Source organism: Lycorma delicatula, chromosome 11 (assembly GCF_047948215.1).
Source record: "Lycorma delicatula isolate Av1 chromosome 11, ASM4794821v1, whole genome shotgun sequence".
NCBI classification, from domain to species: domain Eukaryota; kingdom Metazoa; phylum Arthropoda; class Insecta; order Hemiptera; family Fulgoridae; genus Lycorma; species Lycorma delicatula.
Window position 1 is genome coordinate 14023776 of NC_134465.1, and position 18932 is coordinate 14042707.

The window sequence follows — 18932 nt, forward strand, 5'->3', positions numbered from 1 at the left end:
TTTGATAAAAAAAATATACATTCACTATTTAGATGATAGTACGTACATTTAGCATTTTGAAAATAAAAACCATGCACAAATCTTAATTTAGATAATTAATGAAAGTGTAAGATAGTTTCATGACCTTTTATGGAAAAAAAAAAAATAATTAAGACCACTTTTAATAAACAACATAATTATCTTTATCAATGAGAACACACAGTAACAATAAAATAAAATGTTACAAAATGATAAATAAAACTTAAAAATTACAGAGAAAAAACCTCACTTGGCTGACATCTTTTGATCTCCACTATATTCAACTATAGTCACAAATAACATAGTTTTTTTAGAATAGTTTGAGTATGCCAGTAACTATTTCTTAGATATGGAAATTTAAAAATACATCAACCATTAAGCAGTGAACATATGAAGGCTTTAATGAAATCAACATCTGAATTGTTGGTAAAAAAAAAAATTCCATTTTATATATACTTTATAGCTACTTATCTGTATTAAAGTAAATACAGATAAAGTGACAAATGAAGAGGTATTGCAGCAAATAGATGAAGAAAGAAGCATTTGGAAAAATATAGTTAAAAGAAGAGACAGACTTATAGGCCACATACTAAGGCATCCTGTAATAGTCGCTTTAATATTGGAAGGACAGGTAGAAGGAAAAAATTGTGTAGGCAGGCCACGTTTGGAATATGTAAAACAAATTGTTAGGGATGTAGGATGTAGAGAGTATACTGAAATGAAACGACTAGCACTAGATAGGGAATCTTGGAGAGCTGCATCAAACCAGTCAAATGACTGAAGACAAAAAAAAAAAAATCTGTATTACTTCTTTTCTTAGTTACCATTCACATTTATAATTTCCATACCCCAAAAAACTTCATTGCCGAGGTACCTGACAAGTTATTATTTCTAATCGTCCAACCCTAATCGGTTTCAAAGGACTGGTCAAAGCCAACCTTCATTTAATGAAAGGAGCCTTCAATTCATGCCAAGCCCAATCTGTTGGTGATTGGTTACAGATTATTCGATTCAAACGGTCAAGTAAAGAGCCTTTGAAATGTGATTTGTGAAGTGGCATCACATATTTCGGTGCAAAATACACCATTTGTAAACATCCAGTCATTTGTTTTGTATCGACTTCTGAACAGAAATTTACAAAATTTATGGAAATTCATCTGGAAGTTTAGAAACTTTATATAAGTTCAGCAATCACAATTGAGTTTCCCCTTTCAATCCTCCTCCTAATCATACACAGATGTTTATAATGAGGTTTTCAAGCACTGCTTTCCAAAAGTGCTATCGCTAACAACATGAATGTAAACATGAAACTATTGTCAATGGAGTTTGATGGTGATATATGCAAAAGAAAATCAATCTTCCCTTCACAATCGATGAACTTTATGATGGGAATGACAATAAAGAGAGTTCCACATCTCACAGACTACTGCTTTAATTGAGCTGAATAGAATGAATGGCAAATAGGTATATAAAGAAATTGTAGAATGCCGGTGGCTACAGTATATGTGTCGTAATATCGCTATGATGATCTGATTATTATTTATTTTCAATGGCCAACTAGAAGTCAATCTTGGAATAGCATTCGTATATATTACTCACCAAAGTTTAGGGCTCAGTCGACTCACAGGATGGGGATGGATTACTGGACTGGTTTCTTATTACCTACAAAGCCTGTCGCAGTATACTATCTCCTCCATATCCTAATAGTACTAACTACAGGAAATACAAAAAACTACTTAAGACATCCCAGGCAGAAGTACTGTTCATCGAGTGAATTTATGCTTTCTAAACTTTGATGAGTAATACGTAATGTGGATTTAAACTCATTTACATTACAAATAAAATCTGGTACCTTAGCTTGTAATTCTCGCCACGGTAATAAATTAGAATGATGTTCACACGGTCCAACAAATACAACAGGTGATTCCATAAGAGCTAATCCATGTATCAACTTATGTACAGCAGCTGTAGAACCGTTACCGGCAAATATAACTACATCATCTTCAGATGCGTGAACAGCATTTCTTATTATATCTCTTGCTTCGTGCCTAGAAAACAGAAAATAAGTCGTTAAGTAACAGGTAATTCTATTGCATTGATGGCGATCAAAGATTAAACATCAAAGTAAACAAAAAATGTTAAGGAATTTTTTAAAGATAGTTCTAAATAAAATGATTACAAACACCTAATCGTAAATGTGTCATACTCCATATCACATGGAATACGATAAGAGGTTAACAATTAAATGTACGCAATGAAAACTAAGAAATAAGACATAATAAGCCACAACTTATATGCAAAATGTTAAGCTTTATTATTTAAATAGTCTACTGACAACATGAAAAATTTTACAGCCTTTTCAACAACTATTTATTAAAAAAATTATTTTTTTTTTCATCGACTAATAGGCATACACCAATTACAGCTTTCCTAATTTTTTTCTTTTTATTTACAATAAAAAAAATTTCTTGGAGCGAGAAAAAATCCAAGCCTGGGATTCAAGAACAGAATCTTTTGAATGAAAGCAAGAGATTCAACCACTCTAATGCGGGGTCGGCGGTATACCCCATCAACTATTATAAGACCAGAAATTACAAAATTTTCGTTTTAAACTAACATACTATAGTACATAGATACGTACATGTAAGTATATTACAATGAGATATTTAAATGTCTTACAACAATCCTGTAAAATGAAACACAGCCAAAAAATTATGTTTCATAACAATCTTGAAAAATAATGCAAGACGTTATTACAAGTTTCTTAATGGTAAATCTATTGAACTATGTTGAGTCTAAGCAGACAATATCTTAAGACATTGAATCATACAGATATTGTTGTAAAATAATTAAAAGTTAAAATTATATACAACAAGTACCAATGTATGTCATCATATATGGGATCACTGCCATATCACAATTCTGAGAACTGATTTATCTCTACAGAGGATGGACATAATGATGAAGCAGACAAAGATTGCAGACATTTTTCAAGGATCCAGTCTCATATAATAAGCAAAATAAAATAAATACCTTAATAAAGTCGACTGCATAGATGTAATACTAGTCGTAGTATGTGTGTTTCCATAAACCGGTAAGACTTCTCTTATTATGTAATCCTCAATAAACTGAAGAGATCTCCCTGAAGCTGTGTAATCGCAGTACACAACTGAAACAAAATAAAAACAAATTAAATTTGAAAAGAAAATAATTAAATAAAATATGTAAAAACAAACAAAAATCTAGCTACAGAAAATCACATCTGATCTTCCTTTTTATCCCCGACTGTGAACAACCAGAAAAATTATTTTCATACAAGCTTAAATTAAACTTATTCACTAAAAGCGAACTGAAACTGTCGTTTAATTTTGTAGGAACACAAAATCAAAGCCAAAAAATTATTTTAAGAAACAGAAAATAAATAACGCTAAGCAGATGACAAGTACAAACTATCCCGATCTATGAAGGTACGGTATTGTCTGACGATTAGCTCTGTGAATCAGATCGACAGCGTTGATCGAGTAGGTGGGGTGAGGACAGTACCTGTTATGTACTTTACCACACTTATAATACATACAACATAAAATACAACTATTCAGTAACTAACATGTTTTCACAAATGCATTATTATTCACTGAAGATCATTACATTGTTTCACAACCTAAATTCATGGAGTTCTACATCACACGATATATGATGCTACTATTTGCGATGGATAAACCATACCCTTTTGTTGGTTCTGTAGGTACAGGTGCGGCCCAACTAGGTTATGCATTCTGAGGTCGCTCAGATCTGAAGAGCAAGTGCATGCTCGGTATCTAGCAGGGGCACATCCTGGGATACCAACTCAGAAGTCTGATTTTTGTTTCCTATGTGAAGAATGTGCAATAATATGCCAGAAATGGTTTAAAAGTCTATAGAGTTAAATAAAGCTTTCTATAATAAAAAAATGTCGATAACGAATTAGACAAGAAAAATTAAGATGGATGAAGATATCCATTATACAAAAAAATTAATTTTTTTTTGTAACTGTCGCTTATAAAAAATGATTTATTTTCTTTAATAGGTAAGTAACAAACACTTGTAAAAGTTTTTTGTGGGTTTATATTAATAATAGAATGTGAATGTCTAAAAATATTTATATATGGCTCAGAATGGAATAATTTGGAGGTGTGACTAATTTATCATTACATCATAGAATGACATCTGTACTAACGTTTTACTACAGTTCATTCCTTCAAGGGAAAATGAAATTGATCACATTAATATTACGATTTAATTAAGCCTTTATTAATGAAATCGTAATCGATTTGGTAATTGTTATACATAAATGGTGATTTAGGTAAAAACCACAATTTTTACTGTGGAGTAGCCAAACCAGAAAATCAGTTTTCTTCTGGCTTTCATGTGAATACCGTTATAAGTTTGGTCTTTTGTTTTACTCCTACTTTTTCTAACACAGATGTGTATTGTTTTTCCTTTTCTTCATACATGTTGATTTTTGTGTACTGTTAGTAATTTATAAAGATATGTCCCTTAGTTGTCATATAATTCATACTAAACATTTTTTTAAGCGTGCGGTGAATTAATTTTTAAATCACAAAGAAGAAATATAAATCCTTTGGTTAAAAAATCATACGAACTCTATTTTGGGTGTAAAATAGGAGATCAGGACAAGTCTTGGGCCCCTCATATCTGCTGTGATTCTTGTATAATTTTACAAAATGACTTGCTAAGTGATCATATGTCTTTTGCTGCTTTTTCCGATGGTACGAATAGAGCCTAAAGGACCACTTCCCAGACTGTTCTTTTTGTATCATAAAAATCAGCCATACGACCGACGTTTAGCCATACGAGTACAAGTTTAACGTACGCGAAAAGATCAATAAACACGAAATACGAATACGGAAAACAGATGATTGTGAACATATGAACACATGATTTGTAGCCGTGTGAAAATGAAATGCCTGACCGGAATTCGAATCCGAGAACTCCGGATGAAAGGCCGAGACGCTACCACTCGCACCACGGAGGCCGGCAATAAAGATGACTATTTTAACTGTTTAGCCTGCGGGAATCACCATCAGGTATTACTTCAGAGGATGAATGAGGATGATATGTACGAGTGTAAATGAAGCGAAGTCTTGTACGGTCTCAGTTCGACCGTTCCTGAGATGCGTGGTTAATTGAAACCCAACCGCCAAAGAACACCGGTATCCACGATCTAGTATTCAAATCCGTGTAAAAATAACTGACTTTATTAGGACTTGAATGCTGTAACTCTCGACTTCCAAATCAGCTGATTTGGGAAGACGCGTGCACCACTTGACCAACCTGGTGGGTTAGCTGATCCACCTAATCAAATAAAAAAGTACCATACATTAATCTGTATATGGTTTTTTTCCCAAACCGGGTGGAGGATTGTTAATATTGATTTTAAACAAAATATTTTTGTTATGCTGACATAATTGGTAATTGAAAAGTTACCGCTATGTGGTATATTTAAAACAAAGATAGTACTATCTATAAGTAGTCAATTTTTAAATGCATTTGTAGCATATAGATAAGGAAACAACTAGATGGGTAACTGTACGGTTGATGATCAGATAAAATATGTAAAAATGAAGAATGAAGAATACATATGTGTATTCTGAAAATGGTGTGCGGTAAAGTAAAATGTCATCAGCCAGTCAGGTTTAATAAACCGCTTCCATTACATTACCAAAGCTAAACAATGTTGGATGCAGTTTCCTTACACGATACTGAAATATATTAGTCGCTGATGACTGTTAACAGTTGACGCTACTTAAAATAAAAATTACAAGATTTAACAAAATATTAACTTTTGAATTACATAGAAATTGTTCTTCCATAAAATATTTCAGATCTACTACGGTAGCTTTTTCACAAGATAAATTAAAACATTTGATATGCCAATCCGTACAAATACATATTAATATTTTACGTTTAAATCGATTATTATTAACACTAATTCTCATACTGAACTGAAATGATGTGCGTACTATGCGCATAATGCAGTGTTTTTAAAAACATAATGGTATATTTGTTGCTTCATACTATCTGTCCGGATCTTTCTTACGGCTGTAACAGATGTAAGGCAGACAAGCTAAAAGAGGTACTGATTAGAACTGCTTTCTTCGTCTGTAAAAAACATTCGATGTTTTTACCTGTTAAACATTCAACAGTTAGTACCTGTCGGATGAACAAGTCGCTTCTAAAGTTGAATATTAATCGCATTTTGTCGGCTTGATATGCTATGCATTTAATACAGACAATAGTATAATTAGTTCCATGAAGACAACAGGAGACAACTTCACTCCTCACTTTCTGTAATTAACCTGACGATGTGGATTATTCTTGAGAATCATTTTAATATTGTCCGGTGATAACACTCTCGGAATCGATAGTTTCACGGTTTTATAGTACGTAAAACAGTATCGCATAGGTAAAAAGAGTAATCAAATTATGAAAAAAGATAAGATACGCTAGGATAAAAGCAGAAAATAAAATCAATAGCAAGCTGTATAATAGTAACATAAATATAATAATGAAGGAATTTCGTTGGAAGATGAATAAAGCAAAACAACTAAACACGTAAAATGTTAAAACGGGATATATAATAAACGGGGTGTAGTTTATTATAAAAGAAGGGTTGTATTTATTTTCACCTTGACCCGATTCTAGAATATTTTATTATAGAGTGGTTTTAGCAGAAGTATAGGAACAGAATTGAGATCATCATTGTTGAAATTATCATCGGCAAACGAAAAGAGTAGAAACAAGCGGTAATAGTAAATCTATTGACAGGGATGAGAGAAATAAAAGTTAATAAAAATATTATTACATTTCCCTTGCACAGTCTTCATCATATGAAGTTTAAAACTAATAACACTTTCAAAAATTCTCCTTTCCACCAAAACATTGAGCGTAAGTGTACAAAAAAAAAAAAACAAAATAGAAAATCAAGCTTAATAATTTAATCTAGATAATAAACAGATTCATCCTTGCAATGTAATTTAAAAATCAACGTATGAATCTGTATAAACATCCTTGCATCAAACCTTTTAAATATTGCATCAGGTAATCGGGACAACTCATAAAAGAATACCAAATTTATATATTTAAATTATACATTACCTTTGTATATCGTATTAATACAGGAATACAGTCGCAGTATTTTCACTCTGAAATTTGATGACCTTAATTTTATACAATTTATTATACAGGGTCATTCACGGGAACCGGATGTTTTTAAAATAATCATAAAAAATTGAATATTTAATTTAAAAAAGTTTTATTGATACTGAAACACTTGTTAAATTAAAGCATTTGTTACTTACTCGTGAACGAAAAATTATGTCCGGCAAGTGATGTCCATTTTGGGCAATACATTGTTGTAGCCTTTCACGGTAACCGGCCTCAATTCTTTGCAGCATGTCTACATCAATCTGGGTGACGCGATGACGAATTGCGATCTTTAGGTCCTCCAATGTACGCGGTTTATTGTAAATCACAACTACTCAAGTCGGGGGACCGAGGGGGCCAAGGAATGTCGCCGAATCTGGAAACGATCCGTCCCGGAAACAAGTTACGGAGAACAGCCATCGTTGCCCTCGCTGTGTGCGCTGTAGCTCCATCCTGCTGGAATAACACATTTTGAAAATCAATTCCCCGGTTTCGTAACTCAGGGATGAAAAACATATTCAACATCGCAATGTAACGATCGGCTGTTACAGTTACGGCAGCGTCATTTTCTTCAAAAAATATGGTCCAATAACACCGGCCTTTCCTATTGCAAACCAGACAGTCACCTTTGGGCTATGAAATGGTCTCTTGTGAAGCTGATGTGGGTTTCTTTCTGCCCGATACCGGCAATTCTGTTTGTTGACGAAGCCATTCAGATGAAAACGGGTTTCGTCATTCATTAACGATAACAAATTTTCATTTTCTTCAAAAACGGTAAGCATTTGTCGACAAATTTGTAATCGCTGCGTGAAATCTTGCTCGTTTAACTGCTGCACGACGGCTATCTTGCAAGGATGGAAATGCAGGTCTGTATGCAAAATTTGTCTTACCGTACTTGTGTTCATTTGAAGCGGTGCTGAATGCCTCTGAATAGAGCGGCGTGGGCTTCTGACGATGGCTTCCCTTACTCGTTCGATGTTCTCCGGAGTGCTAGCGGTTCATCGGGGACCCGATGAACCGTTCATCGGGGGGTTTTTTCTTCAATATTGAACCCCTTGTTCGAAGGTTGTTTACCCGTCGCGATATTGTGTTACGAGAAGGGACGCTTGCATTACGATGGATATTAAACTGACGGCGGAAATCTCGCTGAACAGCAGTTACGGATTCGTCATTTCGCACAAAACTGTCATACGCGTACAGGCGTTGGTCTAGCGTCCACGGCTCCATCTCAACGACTAAAATGTAAATGCTATGAACAAAGGAAACGTCAGACACCAGCCACGTGCCCCTGCCACCACGAACGCCCGAGTACAACCCGCTTCAAAAACATCCGTTTCCCGTGAATGACCCTGTATAAAAAACACGGGAAAATTTTTTTTCCGACTTTTTTTTCCGACTTTATATCATCCATAATGAATAATTAATAATAAAAGAATACATAAATATGATGACGTAGTTCACTAGAATTAATTTAAAAAAATAGTACGATTTTCATTAATAAAGCTAATGCAAAAACCTGTTACTTTTGTCTAATAGGTATGACCACGATTATTTTAAAAATGTTAATTTTATTTCTCAAATTTTAAATATATTAATTTGTTTATTGTTTTATAGAGCGTAAAATCGCTTTGCAAAATTACATGTGATTTCAGAAATACTGATAAGAAGGATTTCTTAACTATTCATAATCAAGTTCTTAATAGATTATCAATCCATCATGAAAAAATTAAATAAAAATCTTACATGAATATATGAACTCATCAAGGATACAGCCTTTTTGTAGATCACCTGAGAAAGACCCGGATAACATCAAACTTCTTTTTTTTTTCGAATCGACTGTTTTTGTGAAAGTTCCATTTTTATGATCCTGATACTGTCATCGAGCTTCGGTTATGCCTTGAATTACTGGAAACGGCCATAATATAAAATATAAAACGGAAGGTATTTGTATTTTGGAAGGTATAAGGAGAACCGAGTTTCAATCTTGCTAATCAAGTTCATTTCATTTCAACAGGCTATTGTGCTGCTACTGGAGAAGAAACAGTCACTTGATCGGTCCGTAGGCATGCACTGCCTCAAAAGGTTCCGGTACACTCGACGTGAGCTTAGAAGGTTCTAGACTTATACCCGATCGATGGCAGGCGAGATGGGCGGTGAGTCAGGTGGGCCAGTGGACCAGACGCCTGATCCCGGACGTGAGAGCTTGGGTGGGGCGACGTCATGGAGAGGTGGATTATTTCCTCAATCAGGTGCTCACGGGACACGGCGATTTCGGCAGTTACCTGCACAGGTTTAAGCACAGAAGAACGGCGACGTGCAGGTACTGCAGCGGACACGGTCGAGCATACTTGGTTCGACTGTGTCCGGTGGGACGCCGCAAGGAGAAGGGTGGCGGCGTTCTCACCCGACGATGTGGTCAGGCGTACGGTCAGGACCGATCAAGAATGGCAGGAGATGACGAGCCTGGCTCACACCATCATGGATACAAAGGTTAAGGAAGAACCCCCTCGGCTGCGTGCGCGCCTCTGAGGAGTGGATGACTGGTGTCGGTGTCACAGTTTATAGTTTTAAGGATTGATAATTGTTAGGTTAGGTCTTTCCAGTGAATTGTATTATATTTTGAAGAATGAGTGACTGCGTGACTGAGACAAGTATAATGGTTGTGTTTAGAGTGGTGGACACCACTCTAAACTATGTGTGTACATTAGTTAGGTTAATCATTGTGTTTTATTTATGGGCAGGTTTATTTACGGTGTTGTTTTTTGTATAGTTTAGCTAGATGTTAGGTTAAAGTTGTGTTGTGATCGGCGGGTAGTCGGTAGCATTAGCACGTAGAACATTTGTTGGATAAGTGCATTGAAAGAGGCACTGTAGTATTTTCCGACTACGTATCGCGGGGTATTTTAGATTATTTAGATTTAGTGAATTATTATTGTGATTTTGCCGGTTACTTATCAATACTTGTGTATAATGTGTAGGCTATACTTGTTCTGGTCCGGGCACGAATGAAGAGTGGCCGGACTAGTAGATGCAACAGAAGGAAGTGACATACCACTGTCAAGTGGTGATGGGGAGGGGGGGAAGAAAAAAAAGAAGACATACCTGTTGGGTAAAGTTAACAAAAAACATAGCTCGTATTTGTCAAAAGAAATTGGATTTTAATTATGTAAAACAACTGAACTTATGTTAAAACATAACCTAAAATTAAATGAAATTAGGAAATAAAAATAACTTAATTTTACATAAGAAATATCAGCATATCAATAATAATAATATTAAATGAGATTTACAACAAATATACTCAGAAAAAAATAATATCAATAAACATAGTACGACTGGAAACTATTGCATTACTGACAGATGCTGTAATATTGAAAAATTAGCGATGAACAAATGTCATTAACTTAGAAAATTAAATTACAATAAATCTTAATTGGCACTGGTCTTTCCTGATTTATGAACATGAAACTTAGCATTAAATAATTCAAACATGTAATTCTAGTTTAATGTAGAAAAAAGGCCACAATAATAGTACAAAAAGAGTTAATTACAATAATCAAATTGAAAAAAATAAACATATAAATAGAGTACCTTTCCTAGTAAGCTTTCTTGAAAATATAAAATTACAAAGTCCTACAACATAACTGTACATCAGAAGTAATTTGCTTTAGGTTAATTTAAGAAAAGTATTATGAATACAGTTCATGAATAGAAAAGAATTAATTTCGGCGATTAACAAGTTACAAGATAAACGATAGAGTTAATTACAATAACAACAAATTGAAATTAATTAAGCACGTAAAAATAGGTTGCAGCTGAACGATGACACGACCTTGTATAAATCACCTGTCGTGACTGTACTTAAGTGAATAAATGGTTTTTAAACTAAACTTGAAATTGAAAATGCATAAGGTACGATGAACTGAATGTTCCACAAACTTTTAATTATAAAATAACTGTTTCACGTAATAAATAATGAAAATTGAACTCGCCTGTAGCACACAAATATTAGCAAGAGACGAACTCGTGAATGAAGGTGAATGAATACAAACAGTAATCCTGGGTGTAGTCCGCAGTGGTGTATCAGGAATACGAGGGTGAGAAAGTGGTTTAGAGATTGAGCAGGACGTGGCGTCTCAAAAATGTAGCGACGAGTTCGGAGGGATTCTGCATCGATGAAAATGTAATTAGCAGCTAGAGAAGATTCGGCGTCGATAGAACTGGCAGTTTGTAGTAATTGAAGCGCTTTCAGCATAGACGTAATATACAGAATTTGAAGATTAAACTTGACAAAGAAACGAGGCAAAAACAAAACATAGAGATCGGTGAAATAACGAACCACTGACTGGTAGAACTAGAGATAATTTCGACACAGAGAAATTCCGCAACGGGTATGCGAGTATGAATGCGATGAAAATATTAGCACAAAGGTTGAGAGCGAAAAGTCATAAGCGACTTTACATGGTGAAGGTCTGGTCTACTCTGACGAAAAGATGGCGTGTGCGAAAGGAGGGGGAAACCAAGCCTAGGCAGTGGACAGGAGAGAGTGTGTGTAAAAAACAAAAGAAGTGTCTTAGTGTTAATATGGGAACGAAGCAAAAGGGAGTGTATGAGAGCAGCAATAGATTTGCGAGAAATGAAAACACGCGGTCACTAAAGATGACAGAAATCGGAAGAGATGACTTTCTCCTCATCGATGGATGAGGAGAAAGAACATTTACTTTTGAAGATGCCGTAGCTTGATGCAAAACACCGTGTTGACAACATTACTTGAGGCTGTTATCTGGTAGTAGACACCCATTTCACTCAAAATCTCTTGACAGATCAACACATTTTTACCGGAATAAGAGCAGCAGATTAGCGTTCAAAACCTTTCCATATACCGGCTTAAACATGTGCCGCTATAAAAATTTATTTTCCTCCAAACATTAAATGGCCATTCGAAAACAAGAATACTGTTAAAAAAGGAACTTAACCGCCCTGTATCTTTGGATTCGTGCAAAGTGTGAAAGTATACGACTAAACTTAAAACATTTAGCCATACCCCATCGCCTTGGAGAGCGATCCAAAATAACAATATTCAAAAATATCGACTGAGCATATGGCGACTGCTGCGATAAAAATATCGACTGCTGCTCCGGCGAGGATGTTGGCATCCGTCGGGAGGTCCCACGTCGCGGCGGCCAGGGAACATCTTCTGTCTCCTTCTTCTTGGTCTTCTCCAGGTGGTGGTCGACGATGAATTAAAAATTCACTCGGGTGCACGCTCTTTTATTGGAGCCTGAGAGCGGTGGGGCCGCAGCCCCGCTGTGGTGGAAAAACTGCGCGGTCATCTGCAAGGCGGAAGTGAAACTTGTACCGGCACGTACATATACCGGCCTGGAGCTGACATCTGAGCTGCTATCGTGTTCGTCCTCCGATATTTAATTAAGCATATATGCGGTAACACTTTGTATATCAAGTTTTTTAAGATTCGGGGCAAACATTTATTTTTTTGACGGATAGCAGCTTCATACTGTAAGCGTTTATATTATTCATTCGCCATTTATTTTTGATTACATAATGTTTTTGTCATAAGGAGATTCATTAACACTTTTACAACAAAGTTGTTTTTTTGGTGGTTGTGATAGTTATTTTTGGATGTACGTTGATTATTTCTTTTCGACAGTAATTCAACTATATTTTTACTGCGTTTACCCTTCACAATAATAATTCACAAAAAATATAATTTTACCTTTATTATTATTTTTGTCGATAATTATTATTATAATATTGTATTTTTAATTTATCAAACTGTTTTTTCATAATAATTTTTTGATATACATTCTAGTATTTTCTGAACCCTGATAAATTAGAATCCTGATCTCGCTTGCGCCAGCTGACGAAATATAGATTAAACGTACGCCTGCTTGCTGTCGCAGAAGAATAAAAATGGCGGAATCATTTTGCGCGATTAGAAAAAAGTAAAAACAAATTAAACGTGTCGATGAATATTTAATTGTGGAAATAGCTTTTACGTATAGAAAAGTGCATAACAAGAGGTATTACCGGTTATCATGTCGGTATATATTTTTTTTTGTGAAGGAAAAATCGCTACCTCTCATATGAAGCTATATCATTACTGTGTATAACACCCGTTTTTTTCTTGGGTTTTTCTCTCTTGCGCTAAGTTTTTGGGGGAGATTCACTCGACTCCAAAACGGGGTGTCTTGATATTTTGTTGCATTGTAATAAAAAAACGATTTTTTTTTGCATTTTATTATCATAGTAAATTAAATCCCGGTAGACGTTTTCGTTGTTTACAATGTAAGAACCACAAACCCACAGACAACCTTCGTTTATAAAGTAAAACTTTTAATAGGAAATATTCAATATGACCATAACTTTAGTTATTAATCGTACAGTTAACGATCAGTTCCAATCGGGGAAACGTATACTACAATTCATTTATAAAAAAATTTCCTTTTTTTTAATGCGTGAAAGTAACCGCACTTATAACTACAGTAAAATTTAGCATTTTATCAGTGAAATAAATTGAATATACTTCACTTCTCCGATAATAAATAATACATTCTGCCTAAAACATGTTAAAACCAAATTTTTATACGTTAAAAATTTTAATTCAAAACATTTTTCAGCTAGGGTAGCCGCTACAAAACAGATAAAGTCAACTCATCATTAATTAAGGCATTTCACAAGTCGCTGCTTAATTTTATTACCCCGCTCTTCAGGTTTTCGAACATATTAGAAAAAAAGAAGTAGCATTTTTAACACACTTCAGAACGAGGAGAAGGTTCTCGATTACATATATTACACTACGCCTGTGTAGTGTAATTTGTAACATTCATTCGCGTATACCGCAGAATTACGTAATTTAATATACCGTTCCGGTAACTACATTTTTATAAAAAACATCGGCATCGATTTTAAATTTAAATTTATAATTCCGCGAATCGATTTAAAAATGATGTCTGACAAATATAAATAAGATTTAAATAAAATTAACGTTAAATAAATAAAATAACGATAGAATGAATAAACGCCATCCCTTCGATACTCTCGGTAATGTGCGTAATCTCAGTAAAAACAAAAATGCGCGAAATTAATTTTCTTATCTTATAAATAATTAATTATATTTATGTCATTTTGTTTTGCGATAATACAGTATAAACTGTTTCCGTTATTTTGTTTTTAGATAATAAAACGGTCGCTTAATCAGTCTTTTTTTTTTTTACAATATTTTTTCTGTGTAATTTTTATTGCGCTATAAATTAGTCTTATCAATTATAATTTGATGTAAAATCTAGATTATTGAATAATCAGCATTAAATTTTTATTCTAAAGAATTGCAGAAGTTTATATAATTTCAATATATTAGCTTAAATTTAACTTAATAAGTAAATTTGAAAACGTCAAATTAAACGGTTATAATTAAAGAGTCAAAACGCTTTAAATATCAAATATTTTTTAAAGCGGCAAAGTATAAAGAAATAAATAATCGTTAATTTAGCTTCGATGTCAGTATTAAAAGAAACACTGAAACGTATTATCGTTTCTTTTATGAAGTCGGCTTTTATTTATTTAAATTTTTATTTACGGTACGGGCTGCGGTATATTAAAAAAAAACCATCCGGAAAAAAACAAAAAACAAGAAATCTTCTTAGCGATAAAAATAAGAAAGCAAACACAGAAACTCGTTAAAAACTCGAACGCGAGCTAAAGCTTTCGATAATTACGTTCGGATATACTATGGATCCGCGCAAGGCAGAAATATTAATAAATTACCGGACTCCCTAAGTAACTTTCCGACAGTTAAATATAAGTATGAAACTTAGCGGATTCTCCTACCTCAAAACAATCTAGTTTTCGGTATAAAAAGACCGAGCCTCGCCTCAAGCGAATTCAAAAAAATGAAAAGGGTAGCGTTGCAACTCGTAATTTTAAAGGGCACCGAAAAACAAAAACAGTTGACCGAACCTAAACGGCGGCCGATTAACTAAAAAAAAAAATGACTTAACAAAAACGGAGGCCGTTTAATATTTTTCACAGTTAGCTTCACACGCGGCCTACATTTCGTTCCAAATTCCGGCCTCGTAGCGAAAAAATAGATCGTTTCGATGAATTCATTTTTGGCGTACAATACATCTATTATTTCGTTCCGGTACCGGCCCCTCGGTAAAAATTCCACGTTCCAAAAAACGAAACTCAATGAGTTTCGTTGATATCAATGTGTATCAAGAAATACGAAACTCAATGCGCTAAATTTTAACTTCGTATTATAAATATAACAAAATTAAACTGTCTACATGTAATTTATTTTCTAATAATATTACAAAAATTTTTCAAAATTTTTAAAAACTTGCTTTATACTTTTTAGTGGAACTTTAATCCAATTATCATACATTACACGAATTTATATATATATGTATGTGTGTGTGTGTGTGTGTGTGTGTGTGTGTGTGTGTGTGTGTGTGTGTGTGTGTGTGTGTGTGTGTACGTGATGACGAAACGTTGTCAAAATCGAAATCACAAAAACTCCCGTACCAAGTTTTTGTCATCTTTCTTTTTTTATGTCAAACTACTATCGGATTTGTCATCTGCGATTCCAAAAACCCCGCATAACCGTTTTGTAGATTTTTCAACTTTTACATCCGCACCCTTAATTTACTTCTGAACGGAGGGATGTTTGCAAAAGTAACGGTGGAATATTGTATTGTCACCCGAGTAACCGTGCAAAATTTCATCAGTATGAAATTTCAGGTAGTGTGTTAAATTAAGGATGCAAGATTTGAGAATAAACATGAAAAAAAAACATTGTGAGTAAAAGAAAACACAGTAAATAAGCGTAAGACAAAATATTCTATAAATCGTAAACCCCCCCCCCCCCAGGGTGGGGTATAAACTGGATAACACTTGTAAACAGTTAAAGAGGGTGTATTAAACAAATATGACAAGTAACTTTTAACGTAAGTGGAACACGTAATAAAAAACAGACGTGAACTGGGAAAAGAAATTTTGCTTAATATTCTCAATCTTTGTACAAGTCTTTTATTTCAGAAATAATTCATTGAATAAAAAAAGCAGGCAAACGGTGGTAAAATTTTCACAGTCCTTTATTTCGCATACATTTTTGGGTTTTTAAATATATTAATAATATATACTTAAAAATCGATCAAATAAATTACAGTTCATAGGGATCCTAATTTGAGGAGATATGAGGACCGTCCACGTTGTACTGCGCCTGTAGGTGTCCGTGCACGACGTCTGCTACAGCGTATGAATATTGGCACTCCCCCGATGCTTCCATCATGTCCGTGCTCGAATCCTTCGTGGAGAATAAACCATGTAGATTTTAAGTTTGATCTTATAACGTATGATAAACGATCAACGCCTCCTATTGTTTTCCAGCAGATGTTTCAGTTTCTCCTCACTAAGTCGAACCCAGACGTGGTGGTATACACTGATGGGTCGAAACATGACGGTAACGTTGGTTGTGCTTTTGTTTTCGATGGACAGACTTATATGTTTGGCCTATCTGGTGTTACGAGTGTGTTCACCGCGGAACTACTCGCTGTGGATAGGGCTCTGAGTATCGTTGGCCCTAAATATAGGAGCATTCTTATTTGCAGTGACTCGTACAGTGCTCTCCAGCCGTTGGAAAACCTTTATTCCGGACGTCGTTGGCATTTATGATAAAAGCGCTGAGTTAGATAAACGAAACAGGGGGGGGTAGGTTTTTGCTGGATCCCTAGCCACGTTGGAATTCTAAGTAACGAGAGGGCGGATTCTGCTGCGAAAGAAGCGTGTATTCAGCCTCCTTTCACCACCCGAGTTACTACCTTTGATTTTATCAATCATATAAGACGCTCATGCGAGCGAGGTGGCAAAGTGGCTGGACGGCTGCCGTCGATAATAAATTTCGACGGATTAAAGATTCAGTGTTGTCGTGGGGCTCCTCTTGCAGGAACTCTCGTCGTGAGGAAGTAGTCCTCTGCCGGTTACGGTTGGGGCATACGAGGATCACGCACGAATATCTAATGTCAGGAGAAGACCCACCCCTGTGCACACGATGCAACTGCCGCATGACTGTACACCACATTCTCGTGGACTGCGTATGTTATGCGGCGTTGCGTCGTCAGTTTAATATACCCAGCAACATTCGTGATATCTTGTGCAATGATGGCGGGATTTTGGAACGGATGTTTCTCTTATTACATGGTACTGGGTTACTGCAAAGGATTTAATATTCTCATATATGTTTTTCTGTAAGGAGAGTTTTTTAATAATTTCAACCTTTATTTTCGATTTGATTTTTAGTTCTATGTGTTTAATTTTACTATCTGCGAAGGGGATTTTTGCGCAACACATCGGAGCTGGGTAAGTTTTTATACTTTCTTTATTCTATTATTTTAGCTTTTATATTATATCAACTTTGTCTGTGGTATTAGTTTTGGTGTTTGTTTTGTCTTCTTGGCTTGTTTTAGTAAATTTTTATTAAATGGTTAATATTACGTTTACACCCTGTGTTGTTTATTATTTTGAAGTTATTTTACCCTTTTAATAATAACTACCGGGCGATGATAACGTCCAGGCGTTTTTCGCCCACCTACAAAAAAAAAAACAAACTACACGTCGTTGTCCTGCAACGGGGGGTCCTTCTTCCCCCCGTACCGGAAACGACCATCGACAACTCGTATCTCTCCAAGTCAGAGGCCTCCTCCGCCGAATAAAGGGAACTCCAACCGGCCCGAGACTTCTTCTTCCCCTCAGACGCCGGAAGAGAACCACGTAATCGACCCCTTTCAATCTTCCTGGTCATCACCCGACCCTGTCGGGAGAGACGGAAAATCTATTTCGTAGCCCCTACCGGACGAACCAACAACTCTCTTCTAGCGTCGAAGATGACTTTTTTTTTATTTTTTAACCTCCGGGTCCACTGTTGGGTATCGCTTCAGAGGATGAGACAAATGATTTGTAGCGTATGTGAAAATGCCATGCCTGACCGGGATTCGAACCCGGGATCTCTGGGTGAAAGGCCGAGACGCTACCACTCGCGCCACGGAGGCCGGCGTCGAAGATGACTTAAAACGTAACATCACGTGTTATGGGATGAATTTTTTTTTCACGGGTGCACAACGAAGTGTCGTTATCAGTGCTCGGACACAATACTACTATAGGAAACGATTTTAACTTAACAGAACCAAACTTAAAAAATTAAATAACAGTAATATAAAACAAACAGCAAATTTGGGACGAATAGGAAATACTGTTTGTATCTAACGTCGGATTCAAGATGCATTTGCGGAACATTTATAGATATAAACTTTTCTCCAATCAACGTAACCGTGAATAAACAAAAACAAATTTTCTAATCGTGTAAGTAATAATTTCGGCATTTGAAAAATCAGCCTTTTACAAACCACCGAAACTGTTTATTTTTTTTGTAATCAACCTATAGTTCAAAATTTACAATAAATATTAAGGTATAATTTTACACATTTAGTATTAAACAGAAAATTCTACAATAAACAAAAGACAAAAAATCTGACGTCATTATTTTTCTTTTATGAAAATACCCGATCCGGGTTCACCGATCCATACGTAATTAAAAACATTATTTTTCACATCAAACGACAACGTAAAATATTCCAGGACCATAGCGATCTGTCTCTCCTAAAAATAATGTAAAAACAAACAATATTAAAATG

The 18932-nt window shown here is 35.1% G+C and overlaps 1 protein-coding gene across 5 annotated transcripts in view; it reads right to left on the bottom strand.

Moving 5' to 3' along the window:
- The window catches only part of LOC142332109 (uncharacterized), a 251992-nt gene that overhangs the window by 130548 nt on the left and 102512 nt on the right, over positions 1 to 18932 (bottom strand). For all 5 annotated transcript variants that reach the window (XR_012758157.1, XR_012758156.1, XR_012758155.1 and 2 more), the window contains exons 2-3: positions 3052 to 3187; positions 1871 to 2066 (exon numbers count right to left, since the gene is read on the bottom strand). Coding sequence is in view for 1 of the 5 variants with exons in the window: in XM_075378336.1 (XP_075234451.1) it covers positions 1871 to 2066; positions 3052 to 3187 (332 nt within the window). In the remaining 4 variants the exon portion in view is untranslated. The remainder of the gene's footprint in view (positions 1 to 1870; positions 2067 to 3051; positions 3188 to 18932) is intronic.